The sequence below is a fragment of the Anastrepha ludens genome, chromosome 2 (genome assembly GCF_028408465.1).
Source record: "Anastrepha ludens isolate Willacy chromosome 2, idAnaLude1.1, whole genome shotgun sequence".
Lineage (NCBI taxonomy): Eukaryota > Metazoa > Arthropoda > Insecta > Diptera > Tephritidae > Anastrepha > Anastrepha ludens.
This window is the reverse complement of record NC_071498.1, coordinates 51384912-51404759: the sequence shown is the minus strand read 5'-3', so window position 1 is coordinate 51404759 and position 19848 is coordinate 51384912. Positions and strand designations below refer to the sequence as shown.

Genomic DNA, 19848 nt, shown 5'->3' with positions numbered 1-19848 from the left:
TAGTTGAATAAGAGTGAGATATTGCAATTTAAAACGGACTATTTTGTTACAAGACAAAACAAAAATTTTAAGTGTGCTTGGTACATTTAATAAAAATTTCCATTTTTTCTTTCGAATTTATAGCCGTTCGAAATATTCACTTTGGATTGGTTGAAATAAGCTGGTTGATATTTTCGTATTTGGCCATTTCTCACTTGCTTGCACATGCGCACATACCATAGGTATATACCAGCAATCAGCGATGAAGTTGAAAGTCATATTTTCGAAATCAAAAAAAGTCATGTACCTGCAAATTATGCAGAATTCGCAATTTTACTAATAGATTAAAAAAATACCAAAACATTGACAGGGCTGTAGAGGCTTCACGTAAACGTGTGTGTAGTTTTATTAGGAAAACACGTTATCATAACCAAGTTCTTCCTTACATCTAAGCGCTTGTGGTATTTTTATCCATGCGCTATAACCCTACAAGACAGTGCTGAGCACTTTCGACAAAAACTCCAACACATTTACAAGTATTTTATTAGTCTCTAATACAGGGTGGCTGATGAAAGCCGCTACCAAAAAAAAATTGAATAACTTTTCTTCTTTTTAAGTTATCTGTTCCATTTTTGTTTTAATTTGCAGATTGATCTTTAAAATTTATTAAAATGGATAACTGGGACACGCAAACAAGAATTTGGATAGTCCGCCGCTATCACGCACTGGAGTCCGTAGTTTTGGTACAGAGATAGTACAAGCGGATGTTTGGCGGCGATCCCCCGAGCAGATGGACCATAATGAGACTGGTGAATAATTTTGCTGAGCAAGGAACAGTCGCAAGAAGGCCTTATCATCGAAACCCGCCAGTTCGGACGGAGGAAACGATCGCTGCTGTAGCTGCAGCTATATAAAGCAATCCAAGGGTTTCAACAAGAAGCTTATCTGCTCAACTTGGTGTCAGCTGACAGTCTTTGCAAACAATAATGCACAAAGATTTAGACTTATTTCCTTACAAAATTCAAATGGTTAACAAACTGAATGCAGCAGACTTGCCGATTCGCTTGGAATTTTGCCAGAAGATCCTGCAAATGGTGGAAGAAGACCAAAACATGTTAAACTGGCTTTTCATGTCTGATGAGGCCCATTTCGATTTAAACGGCAATGTGAACAAACAAAATTGTCGAATATGGAGTACTTCTAACCCACAGATGCTCCACGAAACGGAATTGCATCCTCTTCGCGTGACAGTGTGGTGTGCGGTTTCTTCACGCTGTATTGTCGGGCCTTATTTTTTTGAAGAAAATGGTCACACCGTTACGGTTACTGGAGACCGTTATTTGAAAATGCTGAAAGAATTTTTCTATCCAGAACTACGCCGAAAGAGAATTCCTTTCAACTCTGTGTGGTTTCAACAAGATGGGGCAACGTCTCACATAGCCCAGACTGTTATGACAGAGTTGCGACGAAAATTTCCCAATAAACTGATTTCAAGAAACTCCGAATTTCGTTGGCCCCCCAGGTCGCCTGACCTTACTGCACCTGACTTTTTCTTGTGGGGTTTATGTAAACAAGAAGTTTATAAAACAAAGCCAACAAATTTGGATGAACTAAAACAATCCATTCGGGCAACAATTGCGGCTATTCCTGTCGCAACTCTCAAAGCAGCAATGAACAACTTTTTACTAAGATGCCGCACTTGTGTCAACGAGCATGGGGGGGCATTTAAATTCAATTATTTTTAAAACTAATTAGTTAAGCTTCATTTAATAAAATTTAATGACCTTCAACTAGAAAAAAAAATAAATGAATTCCATACACTAAAAAAAAAGTTATTTGAGTTTCTTAATGTAGCAAAATTCATCAGCCACCCTGTACATGCACATTATCAGAATAGCATATACAACATTTTTTAATGGGGAAATCAAATATTCTTTTCCCCTGTTCGGTATGAATTCCATCTCTCTTTTACCAATAGCAATTTCATATAAGTGAAAAATATATCAACTGTACTTTAAACGCCAAGGTAACTCATTAGTATGCTTATAATGTGGCTGCTCTGAAAAAAGTACTAGTGTGAAATTTGGCTCTTCTTGTTGCATAGTCGCCATATCCGAATGAGTAGATGCTTGGCTAACATTTGAAAATTTGTGAGTTCGAATTTCCGTGGATGAAACACCGAATTGATATGTAAAAGTTTTCTATTGAAAACAAAAAAATATAAATTATACATATTTCTAAATAAAACATTTTATCATAACGAAAACTCCTCAGTTTGATTACTTTTTAACGATTTTAATGAAAATGGGGAGTTTTTGTCATCAGTGATGATAATTTTTAAGGATTCTGAAATGAAAATGGGGAGTTTTTGTCATCAGTGTTGATTAATTCTAACGATTTTAACGAAAATGAGGAGTTTTCGTCATAAGTGTTGATTAATTTCAACGAAAATGAGGCGTTTTTGGATATCAGTGTTGATTAATTTTAACGATTTTAACGATATAATGTGGTGTTCTGAAAAAGTGTGAAATTTGGCTGTCTTTGTTGTATAGTCACCATAGCCGAATGAATAGGTTCCTGGCTAACATTTGAAAATTCGTGAGTTCGAATCTCCGTAGATGAAACATCGAATTGATATGTAAAAATTTTCGAATGAAAACAAATAAATTTTTACTGATTACTTTTTGATAACGAAAATGAGTAGTTTGGCCCATCAGTGTTGATTACTTGTTGAGAACAAAAATGAGTTGCCTTTCCTTTAGAGCATAGTAAATATATATTATTTTTCAGTTATAAGAAATTGCTATTGGTAAAAGAGAGACAGAATATTACACCGACAAGGGGAAACTATCAGAACTTTCCCATAGTTAGAAATGTGTAGTTGGATGAGGATAGTGATGATGATAATATGACTGCTTATGTGAAAGTCAGCTGTCTTGTAGGGAAGAGGAGTACTTACATACACACAAAGCAAGCGTGAATTTGGCTTTATTTCGCCATATACTAATTTTGCATAATAGTCAGGTTTTATTGTAGTGGCATAAATATTTTATGATTCTGCTATAAACTAATGCACAAGACACACGCATACACACTTAGTACGAATATACCTGTACATGATAACAGCACACAATCAATGTACTCGTAAAATATTACACATATTAATGCATAATCAATAGTTCTGCAATATTTATTATTCTAATCCCACATTATACAAACATACACATACATACGTACATAATTACAAAAAACATACTTTTAGCTTAAGCAATTTGGAATTTACAATGCATACATTAGTTAACCCATGGGCATGCCCCTAAAAATATACCTGTTTTTTAGCCGTTCCATCAACTTCCTCTGGTATGGCATACGCACGTCCATTGGGCACAACTGGCGGTCCCTCAGATTTGCTCCGGCGTGATGGTGTACCGCGTTCTTCAGACTAAAATTTGAAATGAAAAAAATAGAAGAAATTTTGCATGAAAACGAAGGATATTTGGATATAACATGAAACTTAAATAATTAGTTTAATTTTAATATATAATTAATATTAATAAAAATAGGAAATTAAAGTAAAGTACAATAAAGAAACTTAAACTTTAACTTTAAGAAACGCAATCGCTGTCTAACATCTACACAGCTGGCTGCTGTTGTTTTTGTTGTAGCAGTTCACTAGGTAAAGCCAGTGCGGCGTAGCCACTGATCGTCATCGTCCTCATCTAATGGTAGGCGCAGGAAACGTGCTGTTTCGTCGGGTTGGGTTCAGAACAAAGGATTGTTAGGTGAGTGGGTTTAAGAGAGCATGTGAATAGTTGGTTAGGATGGTGCGGTGTACCTAACCTATATAATTGGCGCGTACAACCTTTTTGGGTGTTTGGCCGAGCTGCTCCTCCTATTTGCCTACAGTTTCAAGCCGACTCCGAACGGCAGATATTTTTTATGAGGAGATTTCTCATGGCTGAAATGCACTCGGAGGTTCGCCATTGCCTGCCGAGGGGCGACCCCTATTAAAAAACACGTTTTCTTTATCGGTATTTCACTCACTGAATTCCGAATGGTCCTCACGCATCAACTCATTCGGCTACCTTCACATGCCGTACATATATCGGGGTCGATTCTGGATATGTAGGAGTCTAATCTGCTACAATACCTAGACACCAATTGAGCCAAAGTTACTCAGACACTGGATCGGGAGTATACTCGGAACAATTATCCTTAAATTGCCCCTTAAGACTCACAAGCTGAAATATACGCTATAAAAAAAACAGCAAAAACGATAAGATTGATGAATTTACCTCCAGCAAGGCTAACCATTTTTGCCATTTCATACTGCACCTCCTCTGTGAATGTCCTGCACTTCAAAGAAGCCGTGCCAAATATCTTGGCGACTATTTTTTTGAAGACCTAGGAAATTTGCAAAATTGTTCACTGGAGGGACTAGTTACCTTCTTAAAAGGATCTAAGTGGCTTAAGCAACTTAGTTAAGGGATGAAAATCAAACGGAAGTATCACAATGGGTCTTAGGACCACCGAGTGTCTTGTCTTAGACAAGCAACCTGACCAACCTAACCTAATCTACTCGGGTCTTACGAAGCTGCGGAAGTTCTTCGACTGGGTGGTGGTTGGATTCCAATAACAGCATTCGGGAGTCGGGAGCTTAGGAAAGGAGTGAGAGTCTTCCTAAAATCGCTTAATTTGTGTCTATATACTGATCGGCCCAGTAGTTGCAGTTGTGTTTGATCTTGGATCTCGTCGGTGTAGTCGAAGAGATGTATGCTGACTTGCGTGGGAGATACCTGAGGCTCCAGAAATATGTCTATAGAGGGTAATTCCTATGATAGCACCCCAGCAGAAATTGCTTCCTGAGCATTTTGCTGTGCTCCTTGAAATCTCATTGTGAATTGTGTGGCTGTATTGATATTATTTTGGCAGGTGTGTAGTTGTAACCACTTCGAAGCACTAGTGCCAGGCAACCAGAGTGGCGTAATTTGGTACCCTTCCAGTAGTCTCTATATGTGGTGGTTTGATTCTTTTCCAGTCCACCAACCGCATCAAAAGAGTTCTAACTTCTGAGGTATTTATACTTTGAAACTGTTGTACAAATCTTTCATTCTACCTAAGCTTGAATGTGCTGAATTTATTTGGAGACTTCATCATAAACTTACCATTGACAAAATGGGGCGTACTCAAAAGGCCTCCCTTGCTGTTTGCTCCATTAAATTTTTTGTTCCCTTACCTCCCTGCATATACCGTCTGTTTTTAATTACCCTAAAGACCCATGAAAGCAGAAGGACTTTTTTTTGCTGGAAGGGTACCGGTTCACTGCTGCATTTTCCAGGCAGAGGTAGCCACAATCAAAGATGCAGCTGATTGGTTAATTACTTGTGTAAATTTTATTATTTGTCCCATTTTATTGAGTTTTATTTCGTACTCTATTAAAATATGTTCAGCCAAGTGTTCGTTTCGCTTATTTATCAGTATAGGGCACGGTGCCCTTGCTTGTCGATTACACCTTCCAAGTTGTTTCAGTACCTCAAGATCGCTGTCAACGTCAGCGATTCCCTCACTTTCGTGAGGTAGTAACGAGATGTCTCTAGTTAAGGATATCACCGTCAATAACACAGTCCTGCGAGGGTGAGTTTCTAGAATGGCTGTACTTGTTTCTTGTAGTTTTGTATGCGCTGAAAACGAATCTGACCTTCAAAATGCTCCATCACGTCAGGATTTTTGGTAAATGAAGCTTAAAAGGTCAAAAAATGGCCATTTTAGCCATTTTTGATAATTTTTTTTTGGGATAGAAAATTTTTTTTTCAATTTTCGACGAAAAGGTTGCATAGTACAACTCTTTAGCTTTAAAACCCATTTTTTTAAATTATTGTACGATTTTTTAAAAAAAAGTTATGACATTTTGAAATTAACAGTTTCAGTTACGTATTCGTTGGGTACAACGTCAAATTTCTATCCCAAAAAAAATTATCAAAAATGGCTAAAATGGCCATTTTTTGACCTTTTAGGCTTCATTTACCAAAAATCCTGACGTGATGGAGCATTTTGAAGGTCAGATTCGTTTTCAGCGCATAAAAAACTACAAGAAACAAGTACAGCCATTCTAGAAACTGAAAAAAGTTAAATTTCGCAGGCCTGTGTAATTTATTGAGAGAAGATGGCTTTCTCAGCGCTAAAACAAAAGTGATCTGTACATCATGCGGACTGCGCCCGAAATGTTAATTAGTAACGTGGAAGTTTACTCTTGGGCTTAATGATAAAATAAATAAAGAAATTGGTTAATCTTAATATTCCTACTCGATTATTAAGGTACCTTGATCCCTGACAAACTTTACATCCTTAGCTGACTTCCAATGAAAGCTTGGCGACATTCGGTTCAGTAGAAGCGAAGTTATTGCGTCTAAAGTGTCAGTATGTTTGTGTCATCGGTACAAAAATAAGTTTCGAACAAAGAACTAACATCAAATTTTGTTTTAAAATAAAATAAAATAAAGTAAAGTAAAATAAAATAAAATAAAATAAAAAAAAAAATAAAAAAAAAATCAACTTGGTGGGCCTTTTACTAAGCTTTAAGTTAAGTAATTTTCAGCTTCATGAAACCGAAGAAAACTACGCAGTAGATCCAAATAGTATTATAGACAACTTGCATAGGAGCGAATCTTATAAATATTAAGGATTTCTGCAACTTAAAGGAATCAACCACACGCTAGTAAAGCAAAACCTCATTAAAAAATTTGAGGCACGACTGAAAGCTGTATTAAAAACTAGTCTGAACAGTGGAAATAGATGCAGGGCAATCAATACCTGGGCCATACCCCTTTTGACATACTCGTTTGGAGTAATAAAGTGGTCTCAGACAGACATCCTTCGGATTGAAACGCTGATACGCACCACTTTTACAAAGTTCCAAAGCGCGTCTACACTTTTCGCAAACTTTGAAGTAACTTACATATTTTCTAAGCAGCGAGTTCCATCTATTTAAAGCTATCGCTATGGGAGATAATGGCTTTACCCCGCTAAGTCTGATGGAGCAGGATTCCCCAGTACCTGAGGGGGTTAAATCCCCAGCAGAAATGAGCGCGGCATGGAAGCCAAAAACAATACACGGTGCCCATCCCCATGATCTCGAAATGGAATGGATAGACGCACAATCTTCCAATTTATGGTTGAAAAGAGGAAAGCTATTTTCTGAAACAGAAGGTTTCGCAATCGCTATCCAAGACCGAGTTATCCCAACAAGGAATTTCCGAAGGTCGATACATGGAGAGGCAATAGAAGATAGGTGCCGAAGATGCGGCATTTATGGTGAAACAATCGACCATGTAATTGCTGAATGCATAACAATATAGCAAAGATCCTCCACCAACAACTTGCGATAAAACACGGTCTCTTACAAGCAGAAGTCTTGTATTTTCAATAGGAACCAAAGGCAATATTGGAAAATGCAAATTTTAAACTGTACTGGGACAGATTTATTTCCACACATCTAACCGCAGCTGCCAACAAACCTGACATCATCTTGTTCTACAAGATAAATAAAACAATCGAAGTAATCGATATAGCGGTGCCCCTTAATCGCAACATCCAAAGCACATACTCCATCAAAGTATGCAGCCTTGGCCATAGAACTGAAACGGATGTACAAAGCGAGGGAAGTGAATATAATTCCAATAATTATATCGTCCACTGGATTAGTGCCTAAGCATTTAGTAAAAAACTTGATGAAGTATGACTGCCAACACCTCTTAGAAGACATGCAGAAGTCGACCATACTGGACACATGTGCAATAGTTCGTAGAACTTGGACTAAGCTCCACCAGAGCACAATCCCTTGAAAATTTTATCAGGGATGTGTAATCTCCGGCAATAGCCGAGGTGGATTAAGCTGAAATAAAATATATAAAATAGAATAAAATAAAATAAAATAAAATAAAATGTAACTGTAACTGCGGAAAGTAGCGGACTCGACACAACAGAAATGGAGCCAGGAGAGGTATACAAGTACCTTGGAGTTATGCAAAGCAGCAGCATAAATACGATGCAAATGAGGAAGAATCTGATAGCAGAATTTAAAAGGCGCCTTCACGCTGTCTGTAAAACCCAACTTAATGGGAAAAACCAAATCCACGCTATTAATTCATTTGTCGTCCCGGTGGTATCGTATAGCTTCGGAATTGTAAAATGGTCATCTACTGAAATAGAAAATCTACAAGGAATAATACGTACAATCATGACTAAATACAAGTCACGTCACCCAAAAAGCTCTGTCGTTCGAATGATGCTACCTAGAAAAGCGGGAGGCAGAGGGCAGATTGATGTTGGAGTACTGCATGACAAACTTATCTTGAACATAAGAGCATATTTCCAACATAAGTGCTCCCAATCCGATCTGCACAAAGCTGCAAGTGCTGCGGATGATAATTACACCCCACTTCGGATGAGTCAATCCTACGAAATCAGGAACGCAACCACAATAGATGAAAAAATCCAAAGATGGTCTGAAATGGCTGTCCACGGCGTATATCGAAAAGATAATAAATAAAATAAAATAAAATATGATAAAATGAAGTAAACTTAGTGGGCCTTTTACTAAGCTTTAAGTTAAGTAATTCTTACTGAGAGCAGAGTTGTTTTATTTCACTTCCCGCTCTGATATATATGTCTGTGTATGCACAGAAATGTAGCATATGTAGTGCCCCATATATGTATGCATGTCGGCTATATGTCCATTTAGAACAAAAATAGTTCTAGAACCTCTTTCAAACAATTTTACGATTGCATGACTAACTGTGCATAACAAGTCTAGCATTAGGAGCTCATTAATTAACGTGACTGTGCGCATAGAACATCAACAAACCATGAAATTTAAATAAGAATTCTAAATTCTAAATGTCACAAGTGAAAAAGGCGGCAAATTGCATAACCAAATGCGCGAAGTGCAGAATTGTATGTGAAATATGCTAGCAAATGCATATACATACATACGTACATATTTACGTATTTCATTTAAATTTCGACTAATTGAAATTAGCATTTTCAAAACTAAATAAACTTTGTTTACCCAGTTGGTTTTACCGCAGCCATTGCACACACACAAACACAAATGGCATTAAAATATTTACCGACAATTTATCAAATGCGAAAGTGAAGCTAGCATACATACATATTTATGTACATATACATATGTACTCGTGTGTGTACTAATGGCTTTAAATGACTTAAAAACTACCATGGCAGAAACTAAAATCAACATTGATTCATGTCGCAATCGTCCTTGCCAGAGCACATCAGAACGCCGCACTAAACAAGGACATCCCCGGCTGTTGGCGAGGCAAAGACAATGCTGTGCTACATAATTTCTAAATGATAGATGTAAGCTCCACATACAAACATACATACATAGAATATGAATCATGCATAATGTATAAAATATAAAAGTAGTAGTAGTAATGGGCGTTATATGAAAATATTTATTCATGAAATGGCTAACAATAAAAAGTAATAGTTTTTCCGCAATCGCGCAATACTTGTGGTAGCCAAGAGTGTATGAAGGTCTTACTAGCACTATCTTTGCTTAACTTTATTTGGTTGCAAATAATTTGAACAGTTGTAGATTTTTTCAGACTTTTTAAGCAGCATATGTTTAAATTACACTGCACTAGAATTTTATGGAAAGTCCAACCAGCACTGCCTTTTCAATACAAATATTCTGTATGTATGCCTATCCAGTGAGGAGACTCGATTCTTTATGAGGTTTGCATTTCGTCCTCATGGTCTTTCGTGCGCCCAGTGAGAAGATACTAAATGCGTTTGTAAAACCCATCCATCATTGCCTGAACAGAGCGCTGATAGTCATTAGTCCGATGTTTTCCCATCGAACCGTCAATTACTTATTTTATTGATCGTATTAAATTCATATTTCAAAATTCGGTTAAGTTTATCAATCTTCACTAACTTTCCCATTCACAATACCTTAAAATACAAGTTATTTATGGCAAAATCTTAAAGATTTTTATATTGAAGACATGAAGGTTTTGTCTGAGAAGGCTTCTAGAAAAATTTTCCGAAAAATAATTCTCTACGATATTTTAATCCTCTAACGACTTTCAAAATTTACTTTTTGAGACTTTTTGTAGTAATGGTCAAACTGACCCTTTTAGGTTGGAGCTAATGGGTTAAAATGTTCTACAAAAATATTTGCTAAGAAATTTACAATATATGTTTTAACCTTTCATTGCACTCAGACGTATAAAGGTCTTGCAAAAGTTGTGCCTAGATGTTTTTTAAATAAAAAATTATATTATATTCAAAATTTGGACTCTTTCAGCATTCACTATTTTTATTCAAATCACGACTCTTAACAATTACACATTAAAAATGGCAACATTTAAATATCCACCATGTCACCCACGTTTATGGGTAAACTCCACCAAACAGTCGGTTCATGAATGCATGATTGCTGAGAACGTCGAGGTATCGATGTTGAAGGTTGTTTAGCAACACTTTGCGCTACAACAGCAATATTCTCAATAGAACGTACAATTTTTGGTCTGCCAGTAATTTTTCTGCCCTTCTTGTCTTCTAAACAGAATCAGTTTTTTGAAGTTTTTTCCCCAACCTTTGAATTGCCGATTAATTCAGAAGACTCTTTCCACCAAAAAACTTTGAAATTTGCGATATATTGTTTTTAAAGATCGACCCTAATAATAATAAGCGTCATAATAGGTTTTAAATATGTATTTAAAAGCGTTGTTTTGTCGTGTAAAATTGTATATCTGTCTGCTTGAAAAATGTCAAAGATGGCAAAAAAAAGTTACCGTTTAGGGGCTATTCACCACTAACATCTGGACATCACTTTTGAAATACCCTATATTTTAGCTGCTTTTAGCAGTTGATTGAAAGCAACTCAGTCAGACACATCAAAACTTTATAGACTGTAAAAAAATGCTTGTCAACTTTTGCGAATAGGAATGTTTTATTATTGAATAGGTGTACTTTGAAAATATATTAACAAATTCCATGCTGATTTCGGTTGTTGCACAGTGCTATTTAATATTTATGTATTTTCTAGTATTTACAACGAAGCCTCTTCTAACCGACACCTCACATAAACGGATCTCCCTTGGGCGGACATTTTTTTCTATACCAAGTTTTAGGGAAGTCAGGCATTCCCCGACTAATTTCGAAATAGAGAGCCCAAGGCTATAATTGCCGCTTCGCTGTCGGAGTAGATATTTACTTTCTTTACTGTAATTACAGAAGCGAGCAGCCAATCCACAGCTTCCTGAATTGCAGTTCTGCTTGGAAAACACTACAGTGCAAGCCTAAATTTGAGCTTGATGGGAAGCTCCTCGCAGAATACTCCAACGCGCCTAGCTCCGTTCTGTTAAAACCAGATATTGTACCAGAAGTACGGATCGATGACTCTACCTGCCCAAAAACCACATCAAAAAGTCAGTTTAGGTGAATGCATAATTTTTTTGCACTAAAAATATGGATAAATCAAATCACACTCAACATTTGAAAAAATAAAAAGGTCTAAGCTTTTAACCTTAGAACCCAACCATTCAATCTCTATGTAAAATTGGTCTATGAGTGCGAAAATTTGCATATTTGTTTCCTGTCATTTTTCAAAATATCACCAAATACCGGTTGTTGATTAAAGAAAAAGGTATATCTTAATAGTCCGGGAGCCAGCGGTCGTTTTGAACTCATCATTTCATGCCGACTAATTTTAATGCTGAAGGCAGACCAATGGATGAGGAAACTACCGTCAGCTAGTCCAGTAGCGGTGGGTACGTGCGTGGGATGCTGCGAAACGTGTCGAAAAAAAATTTTTAACAACTCATTTAATACCGGCTGAAATTTTTTTTGTGTATTGTTGACATTTAATAGAATAAAAAAAATAGTCAGCTGCGCCATAGAAGGGGAAAATACGAGTTGGCCAGACAGGGAATCCTTGAGATGTCTTCATCGCATCCCTCAAGAACCTGTGGTCTCCTACTGGAGATGGGCCTCGCGTCAACTCAACTGAGCTAGTACGCAAACGTCCAAGAGATCTTTCTGGTCGCGCGTAAATCGGGGTTGCTCGAGAGAACTTCTAAGGCTACCAAAGCCATAGCTATCGAATTTGGTAGATATTCTCACTGGGCACTGTCCGTTACGTGTCCATGCGGTGAGGCTTGGCCTTGCGTCAAGCCCTTTCTGCAGCAGCTGTCTGGAGGACGAGATGGAATCATCTTAGCACCTTCTTTGGCTCATTTGGGTTCCCGGTCACAGCGGCATAGAAGAAAACTGCTAGGCTGAAGAGCTGGCTAGACAAGGAACTTTGAACGGTTTCGTCGCGAAATGAGAGAACTGAATAAGAACGTGTGGTCTGCTCCTGGAAAGATGGGCCTCGAGTCAACTCATCGAGCGCTGGGCTAGTGTGTAAACATGCAAGGTCGGGAGAACCTTCTGGCCACGGGTAGATCGGGGACGCTCGAGGGATCTCCTCAGGCTAACAAAGCCCCAACTCTTGAATTTGATAGGTATCCTTACCGGACCTAGGTGTTCATGCCGTGAGTCTTGGGATTGCCTCAAGTCCGTTCTGCTGAAGCTGTCTTGAGGACGAGGTGGACTCATCTCAACACCTTCTTCTCAGCTGCCTTGCTCCCGTCTGGCAAAGATTTAGACATCTGGGCTCTGATTTTTTCACTACGTCTGCGGATATAGTGGGTCTAAATACCTTAAATTTGGTGAAGTTCATCAGTAGCTTGTTTCGGCTAACTACGAACGCAAATCAGCCACCGTCGGCGTCGTCGTAAAATTCATGGTCATCATCGTCTCTAATCCCAAAGCTCCTTCTACCTTCCCTTCCCCTTTCTCCTCTCCCATTTGTGGCATCACAACGGAGGAATTTTCAATATTTGTCCAAGTGTGCAGCCATTTAACCTAACCTAGCACGTTCTTCTCAGCTGCCCTGCTCTGGTCGGGCCAAGGTTTAAACATATGAGCTCTCACTTTTTCGCTACACCACCACAAATTCATCAGCAGCTTGAAGCACAAACGTAAATCGCCACTCGTTGGTCGTCATCCTCAAATCTTCTAATCCAAGCTCTGGACTCCGTCTGGTTCCTCCCTCTTTCTGTTTCCTTCCCCCTGTATGGTATCGCAACGGTCAAATTTTCATTTTTCACCACGTGGACCCTCGCAAGGACAGCCATTTAAACTAACCTAACCTATGTGCCACACACTTCATAAAGTAATGAATTTAATGCGTAAAAGGTGTGGCAATTTGAATATTTCAGGAACTTGTGGCATTGAATGTCCTCTAAGAAGTTGTAATTTAACACCATGGTACCACTTCTCCTGAGATAATTGGAAGTCACTGAAGTCGTCGGCGTAAATAAACCCCACTCTTTTCATACTTAATGACTTACGACCCGACTGAGTAAAAATAGTGCTCGAAAATTATGTTCATCGAATTTGTTCTTAGAATACGTAGAAGCCATGGAGGCCGCGACAGAGGTATTTCACAACTCTATGCCAAAATATTCAGCATTGATTAAATTATTACCTTTTATTATATTGTTTTCAGTATACTTCTTATTATACTCAAGTATACAAATTAACAAATTTTCAAAAAAATGTACGGAGTCGTCACACTGGAATCGCTTCACTTCACTTCGAATCACTTCACATGGAATCGCTCATTAGAAGGAACGTAAACAGAAATTGCGTATATGTACTTTACTTCATAAGAGGAAGTTTAACTATTTTTTTTTTTATCATTTTTGGAAAATTTAGTTCTTTAAAAATTTACTTGATGAAAAAATTAGAAACTGGGGCTACAACTTTACTTTATAAAGTCTATAACTTCACGTCTGAATGAAATTTTTTCTGGATAGATTTTTCTTTCGTTTGGTGTATCAGTAAATATAAAAAAATACATTAAAAAAATTAAATAATAAAAAACAAATCAGAATGTTAAACAAGTCAGCATGGAAGAAATATTTATTCATAGTTAAATTTGTACTCACCCTTGCTAACCGATTGGCACCGGCATGTCCACCTCTCGCATCTGTATACTCTGAGCCGATAATGAACTCGTGCGACTTGTATGCCAATTCGGGACATTTTTTCCGCCTAGGCAATGGTGGCTCATTCGTTGGACCTGTTAATGAAGCTTAAGATAGTTTTGAATAGTAACTGCGATTAAGCGGGTAAGCACAAATTTTATAAATGTTCTACTATATAATAATTATCTAATTTTAATAAATATTTATTTATTTTGTAAACATCTAATTCTATATTTAGCCATCAGCGTATGCGCATTTACTAATAAATATTTGAAATTTTTTTCATAGAATGTCAACTTACCGATAAATTGACTTGGATTGGGCGCTGGCGCACGACGCACCACTTCAGGACGCGAATTGCCAGTGAACTCATGCCAACGATAAGTGCTCCGATACTCCGAATGGAGCTGCTGAAAGTAAATAGATTGAAATTCTTAAAGCGGAATTTAACTATTATACATAGATTTTGTGAAGAATATATTGGAAAAACGATGAACATACAATACATTAATAAGGCAAACAACGAAAACCTTAAGATAAATTCGGAAGAAACTTCCTCAGTGATTTGTAATGGGAGTATTGCAGTTTTCAGATAAAAAAAGGACACGGAGTTTCTTAACGATTCTATTGGGGAAAATTTTGGTTCAAACGAAACTTTTTCATTACTGAAATATAGATTGTCCACAAACTTAAACTTAAGTGAATACAATTTAAATAAAATTATTATTTTACTAAGCCTCTCAAATTTTTGCTGCTCTTCTCTTGGGATATTTATCTCTACATTTTAGGACAAGTTTTAGGTCAGCTTTAGGTCAAGATCTTTGGTATACCATACTTAGATTCACTGAGTATAAAAAATTGAATTTCCAGAACTAGTCCCGAGGTTTCGGGATTGCAATAAAAATGTCCCGAAATGCAAATATAATATTGAACTCCTTAATCCACAGCATGCAGATTATGAATAAACCTTTATTTTAAAAACTATTCTCCATCCGCATCAAAAACAGATGAAGGGCAAGATCTCAATTTAGACGCATATGGTAATATTAGGTAGCCGAAGCTATTAAGCACAATGGTGGATTAAATCAATTTGTAAATCAAGACTAAATAAAATCAAGAAGCAGTACTCTGATAAAATATAAAATTTTTAAACGTTGGGTCGAATTATTTTTAGCGGCAAAGCTTGCCATTTGGATAAAACGGTGTATGAAATACCAAAGATTCTTTTATGTGAGGTAAAAAATATTTTCAACATTTTTAAGTATATGAGATATTGCATGGATACCTCTCTTGGATTATATTAACTCTCCACTTCATTCACATTTGAGCTAGTCCGGTCCTTTTCAAGGATGCATTTTACTAGAATAACATTCGAAATTATATCGCCTTTGTCATTTAGCGATCCTATACAGCTAGTAGTGTTGCCGATCTAGTAGATCTACCCTGAATAGACAGTAGACATGGCTCGACCGTTTGCGCAAGCTTAGTCTATTCCGCTTCTACGATATTTCCCGAAGCGAATTTTATTCATTTTTATTTTTATTTATTTATGGAAAACGCTTCTTTCTTAAAGGCTGATTGGCTGTCAAAAAATACGTATGGGTTAATGCGTGGCATTTCAACCACTAATTTAGCTGCTTTAGGATAGGTTATGGTGGACGAATTGCAAGGGTGATAGCCAATAAAAGAGCTTTTTAATAAAGGAAACTTCTGCAGTAGAAGGTCGTCCTATGCTATCGAACTAAAAGCTTTCGGTGAATAAATTATAATGGTGGCTATTGAGCCGAAGTTCCTTCTTTCACCAGTCACTTTAGGGCTAAAGATATCTTCAGAAATATTGGCAACCTTGCTGAGGCTTAAACTGAAGACTGAGATTTGACTTTTGTAAAAATGGCAATAAATATTAATCATCAATTTTGATTCTGAATAACTTGTTTATTAAATTTAGAAAAATTATTTTGAGTGCGAAAATCTTTACTCTGACCTTTATACCTAACTTTGTTTATCTATGTGTTTACTGCAGCTATCTAGGTTAGGTTAAGTTAGGTTTGAATTGTTGCGCATAGAAAAGGCGCACTTAGACGAAAATCAAAAATTCGTCCTTTTTGATACCATTGTAAAGGAGATAAGAAGACTGGGAAGAAAGATTTTTATTACTCCACCTCATCCTCCAAGCAACTGACGCAAAAAGTAATGCCGAGTCTCACAGCATGTACACCTCGTGGCCAATGTCATGTAAGGGTACCTACGAAATTCGAGAGCTGAGACTTTGTTGTTCAAATATCTCTCATTCACTCGTGGCCAAAAAGATTTCGCGATCTTATAACTTTATGTACTTTCCCAGCGCTCGCTGAGTTGAGGCGAAGCCCACTTTTCCAGAAGCAGACCGCAGGTAGTCAACGATATCTCAATCCTCTCATTTCGCGGGGTAACTATCTCATAGGTCCCCTGTTTAGCCAAATCAACTGAGTCGCAGCTTCGTGCGATGTCGCTATGACCAGTTACCCAGATGAGCTTTATATCGAAGAATTCGGACGCAATCGAAAATGAAGTCAGGCATTCCGAAACCAATTTCGAGTGAACCATCATGGAGCTCAGGACCCGGATTTTCATTTGGCTGTCGAAATAGAAATTACACTCCGTGGCAGTGATTTCACAAATGAGCAACCAACCAGCTGCTTCTTTAATTGTCACTATCTCTGCTTGGAACACACTGCAGTAGTCCAGTAACCTGAACTTGTGGGGAGCTCGCTGCAGAATACTCCTCCACCAACGCTTCCATCCAATTTGGCGCCATCCATGAACAGGTTCCAAATATTGTACCCTACCCACTCTTTATTTGAAGGAATGTATGTGGAGAATGTTCCGCTCAGACTAAGCGGCGGGGCGCATTGATCAGCCGCCAAAAGGATGAACCCGAAGTTCCCCAAGATACTTGAGAGTCAGTAATTGAGGTCAAGCTTGTAGCCTAAGCCTCTCAGTTTGATTGCGCCACATGTAGCCGCACCCCACTGATTCCAATTAGGGCAGACCTTTGAATTCCTTCAATCTTCACCGCTGCCATCTTTTCCAATGAGTTGCACCAGACAACGACTCTATACAACAGAATTGGTTTTATAATGGTATTATATAGCCAAAATACAACTTTAAGTGAGAGGTCCCATCTTTCTCCAATAGCGCCTTTGCGTCCATAAAGGGCTGTTGTTGCCTTCCTTCTCCTCTTCTTAATACAGCGCTTCCGCGTTAGCTTACTGTTAAGGTACTAGGTACTTCACCTTGCCAAAAAGCACCAACGGAGCACCCCCTATTGAGGGGAGTTGAGCTGTGGGTATTTTGTATTTCCTCGTGAAGAGGGCGAGATCCGTCGTGCGAAGGTAGCTGTCTAGTTCACGAGCAGCAAACATGATTGATGTGCGTTAGCATTTGCCAGAATTCTAAATCTTCCGATAGGGTGATTAATTTTGCGCACCTAGTGCGTTCTCAAGATTTCACAATCGTTAAATTTGTTTCTAAAAAAAAACAGTTCTCCAGCGCTTCAGTTTCTGTTCCTTTAAAAAAATACAATGCAAAAATATTTTGTAACTTCGTCAGTTATTTTTTATTATTCTTTACTAGACTCGGCCATCGGAATTAAATTATTAAACATCGGAATCACTAATTATCGCCTAAAATATTGTGTTGATCAATTTCTTAATAAAAAAAGTGTAATTTTTCTTCTTTTTCACTTCAAAATGGGTAAGTGCAAAGCGAAATAACTTATTTTAATGAACAATTTTTGTCTGGTTGATTTCAGTTGACTGCATGAAGCGTTACAGTCCACGGCGCAAATTAAAAAGGCCACGTGTAATCAGCTGTACCGGGGCCATTTTTTTTTAATTGTTTGTATATTAACTTAAGCATAAATATTAATATGTAATTTATTTTAAGATAATAAATACTATCATTTTTTCGCAAATATTGATTGAAAAACTCGTTGTCTGGAGGAGCTGCCTCCCTTAAGTGAACACTTAGAAATACCAAGTGAGGCTAAGTTCTTCTTAGGTATTTCCAGCACATAAGAGGCCTTCAATTTACTCAGCTATCTCTCTGCTGTACTGTAAACAACTCCTGGTACTAGCAGATTTTATTTATTAATTTTTTATTTTTTATTTTTTGCTTTATTTATTAATTAATTCATTTACTTATTTCTTAGTGTCTTATTTATTTATTTATTTAATTATTTATTTATTTCTTTATTTATTTATTTAATTATTTATTTATTTATTTATTCATTTTTTATTTACCGCTTTATTTATCTATTTATAGATTTAAAAGCTAAATTCTCTTAGGTCCAATTGGAGCCAAAAAATAATTTTTATTAAAAAAAAATAAAAAATAGTTGACTGTGAAGGGAATTTGAAATTGCAGAATACAAGCATTCTATATGTAAGTAAGTAAGTGCATTCATTTATCGACAAAATATACATATATATTTTTTCCTCGTATATTTCCGAATGAAACAGGGGATCGCTTCATATAAGTATGTGAAAATTCCAATAGAAAGTACCCGTGAGGCTGCCAAACAGCAGCGATGTAAAAACTTGTCTTGCTTTGGCGACTTTCCAGCTTTTTTTTTAGTATTTTCGTATTGTCAATGCATTTTAGGCCACAAACAACACAGACGTCAACGCTTAATGGTTTGTCATTGCGGTTGACTGAGAGAACATAAGTGGACACAAGGCCTTCCAGCAGTGGATATACACTAACACATACGCATAAATAAAAAATATAACTGCCAATGTATAACAGCAGTAATCCTTGTATCTGCTGTTGGCTGATGATTAATGCATTTGCAATTCCCACATGACAGCTTGTAACCGAAATTGAATTTATACAAATCACAAAGCTTACACACAACAACTAAACAAACACACAAAAAACAAGTAGAAAAGTTTCGAAAGAAAAACTAACAGTACAGATAACAGACAACCAATGACAAGCAGTTTTTGGTGAAATCGCTTACTAGTTATGTGAGTATTATGTATGGGTGGTACTTATTTAGATGAATTTAAAGCAGTGAAGGTTTTTTTATTTTGTGTTTTTTTTTTTTTAATGGACGAGCTACTCGTTACTCTCAATCAGGCATAATAAACTTACTTAAGTCTGTACCCAAAGAGATCCCATTCAGAATTTCATTTTTGGGGATAACGGCAAATAATCGCCGGTGCCATTCCTCCATGTCTTTGATCATAAGCTCTAACATTTTTGTTGTTAGTGTACTAGTGAAAAGTAATCTCAGGCCTGTTTCTCCCTTTACTAAAATATGGACACCTAAAATAGATATGCCAGCATCCCCTGTTGTATCAATAGATATATTTTATGACAGCTATGGCGGCTAAGAAATTGAGAGAAATGGAAGGTCTAGTTCTCCTTATTGTCCATTAATCCACGATTTTAATTCAGGAATTCAACTATCGCTCCAATCAACTATCTCGTTTACTTCGACCTTCCACTACATTGTTCTCCCTAACTACTTTCCTCTGGATTGCATTCTACATAAACCTGTTGAAAACTTTTTGTTCAAATGGTCAATTTCATGGCATGCGGAACAATTATCGCAGATATGCACTTAGTCCCGTCATAAGTTCTGTTACAAGTAAAGCCCGTTATAAATATGAAATAATAATATTTTGTTTAATGAAGCTAGTTTTATTTAATCACGTAGGTACTAACACAAAAAATTTTTAATTTTCAATCGAAATGGTCACTATTTGCTTTTACACAGGTTTTACAGCCTTCAAACGATTAATTGCTCCTCGCTCCT

At 37.0% G+C, this 19848-nt stretch overlaps 1 protein-coding gene across 1 annotated transcript in view; it reads right to left on the bottom strand.

Annotated features, from left to right (window-relative positions):
* The window catches only part of LOC128862011 (proteoglycan 4), a 102463-nt gene extending 83176 nt beyond the window's left edge, over positions 1-19287 (bottom strand). The window contains exons 1-4 of the mRNA XM_054100429.1: positions 19182-19287; positions 14347-14478; positions 14007-14140; positions 3308-3421 (exon numbers count right to left, since the gene is read on the bottom strand). Coding sequence (XP_053956404.1) covers positions 3308-3421; positions 14007-14140; positions 14347-14478; positions 19182-19287 — 486 coding nt within the window. The remainder of the gene's footprint in view (positions 1-3307; positions 3422-14006; positions 14141-14346; positions 14479-19181) is intronic.
* Between the last annotated feature and the right edge of the window lie 561 nt (positions 19288-19848).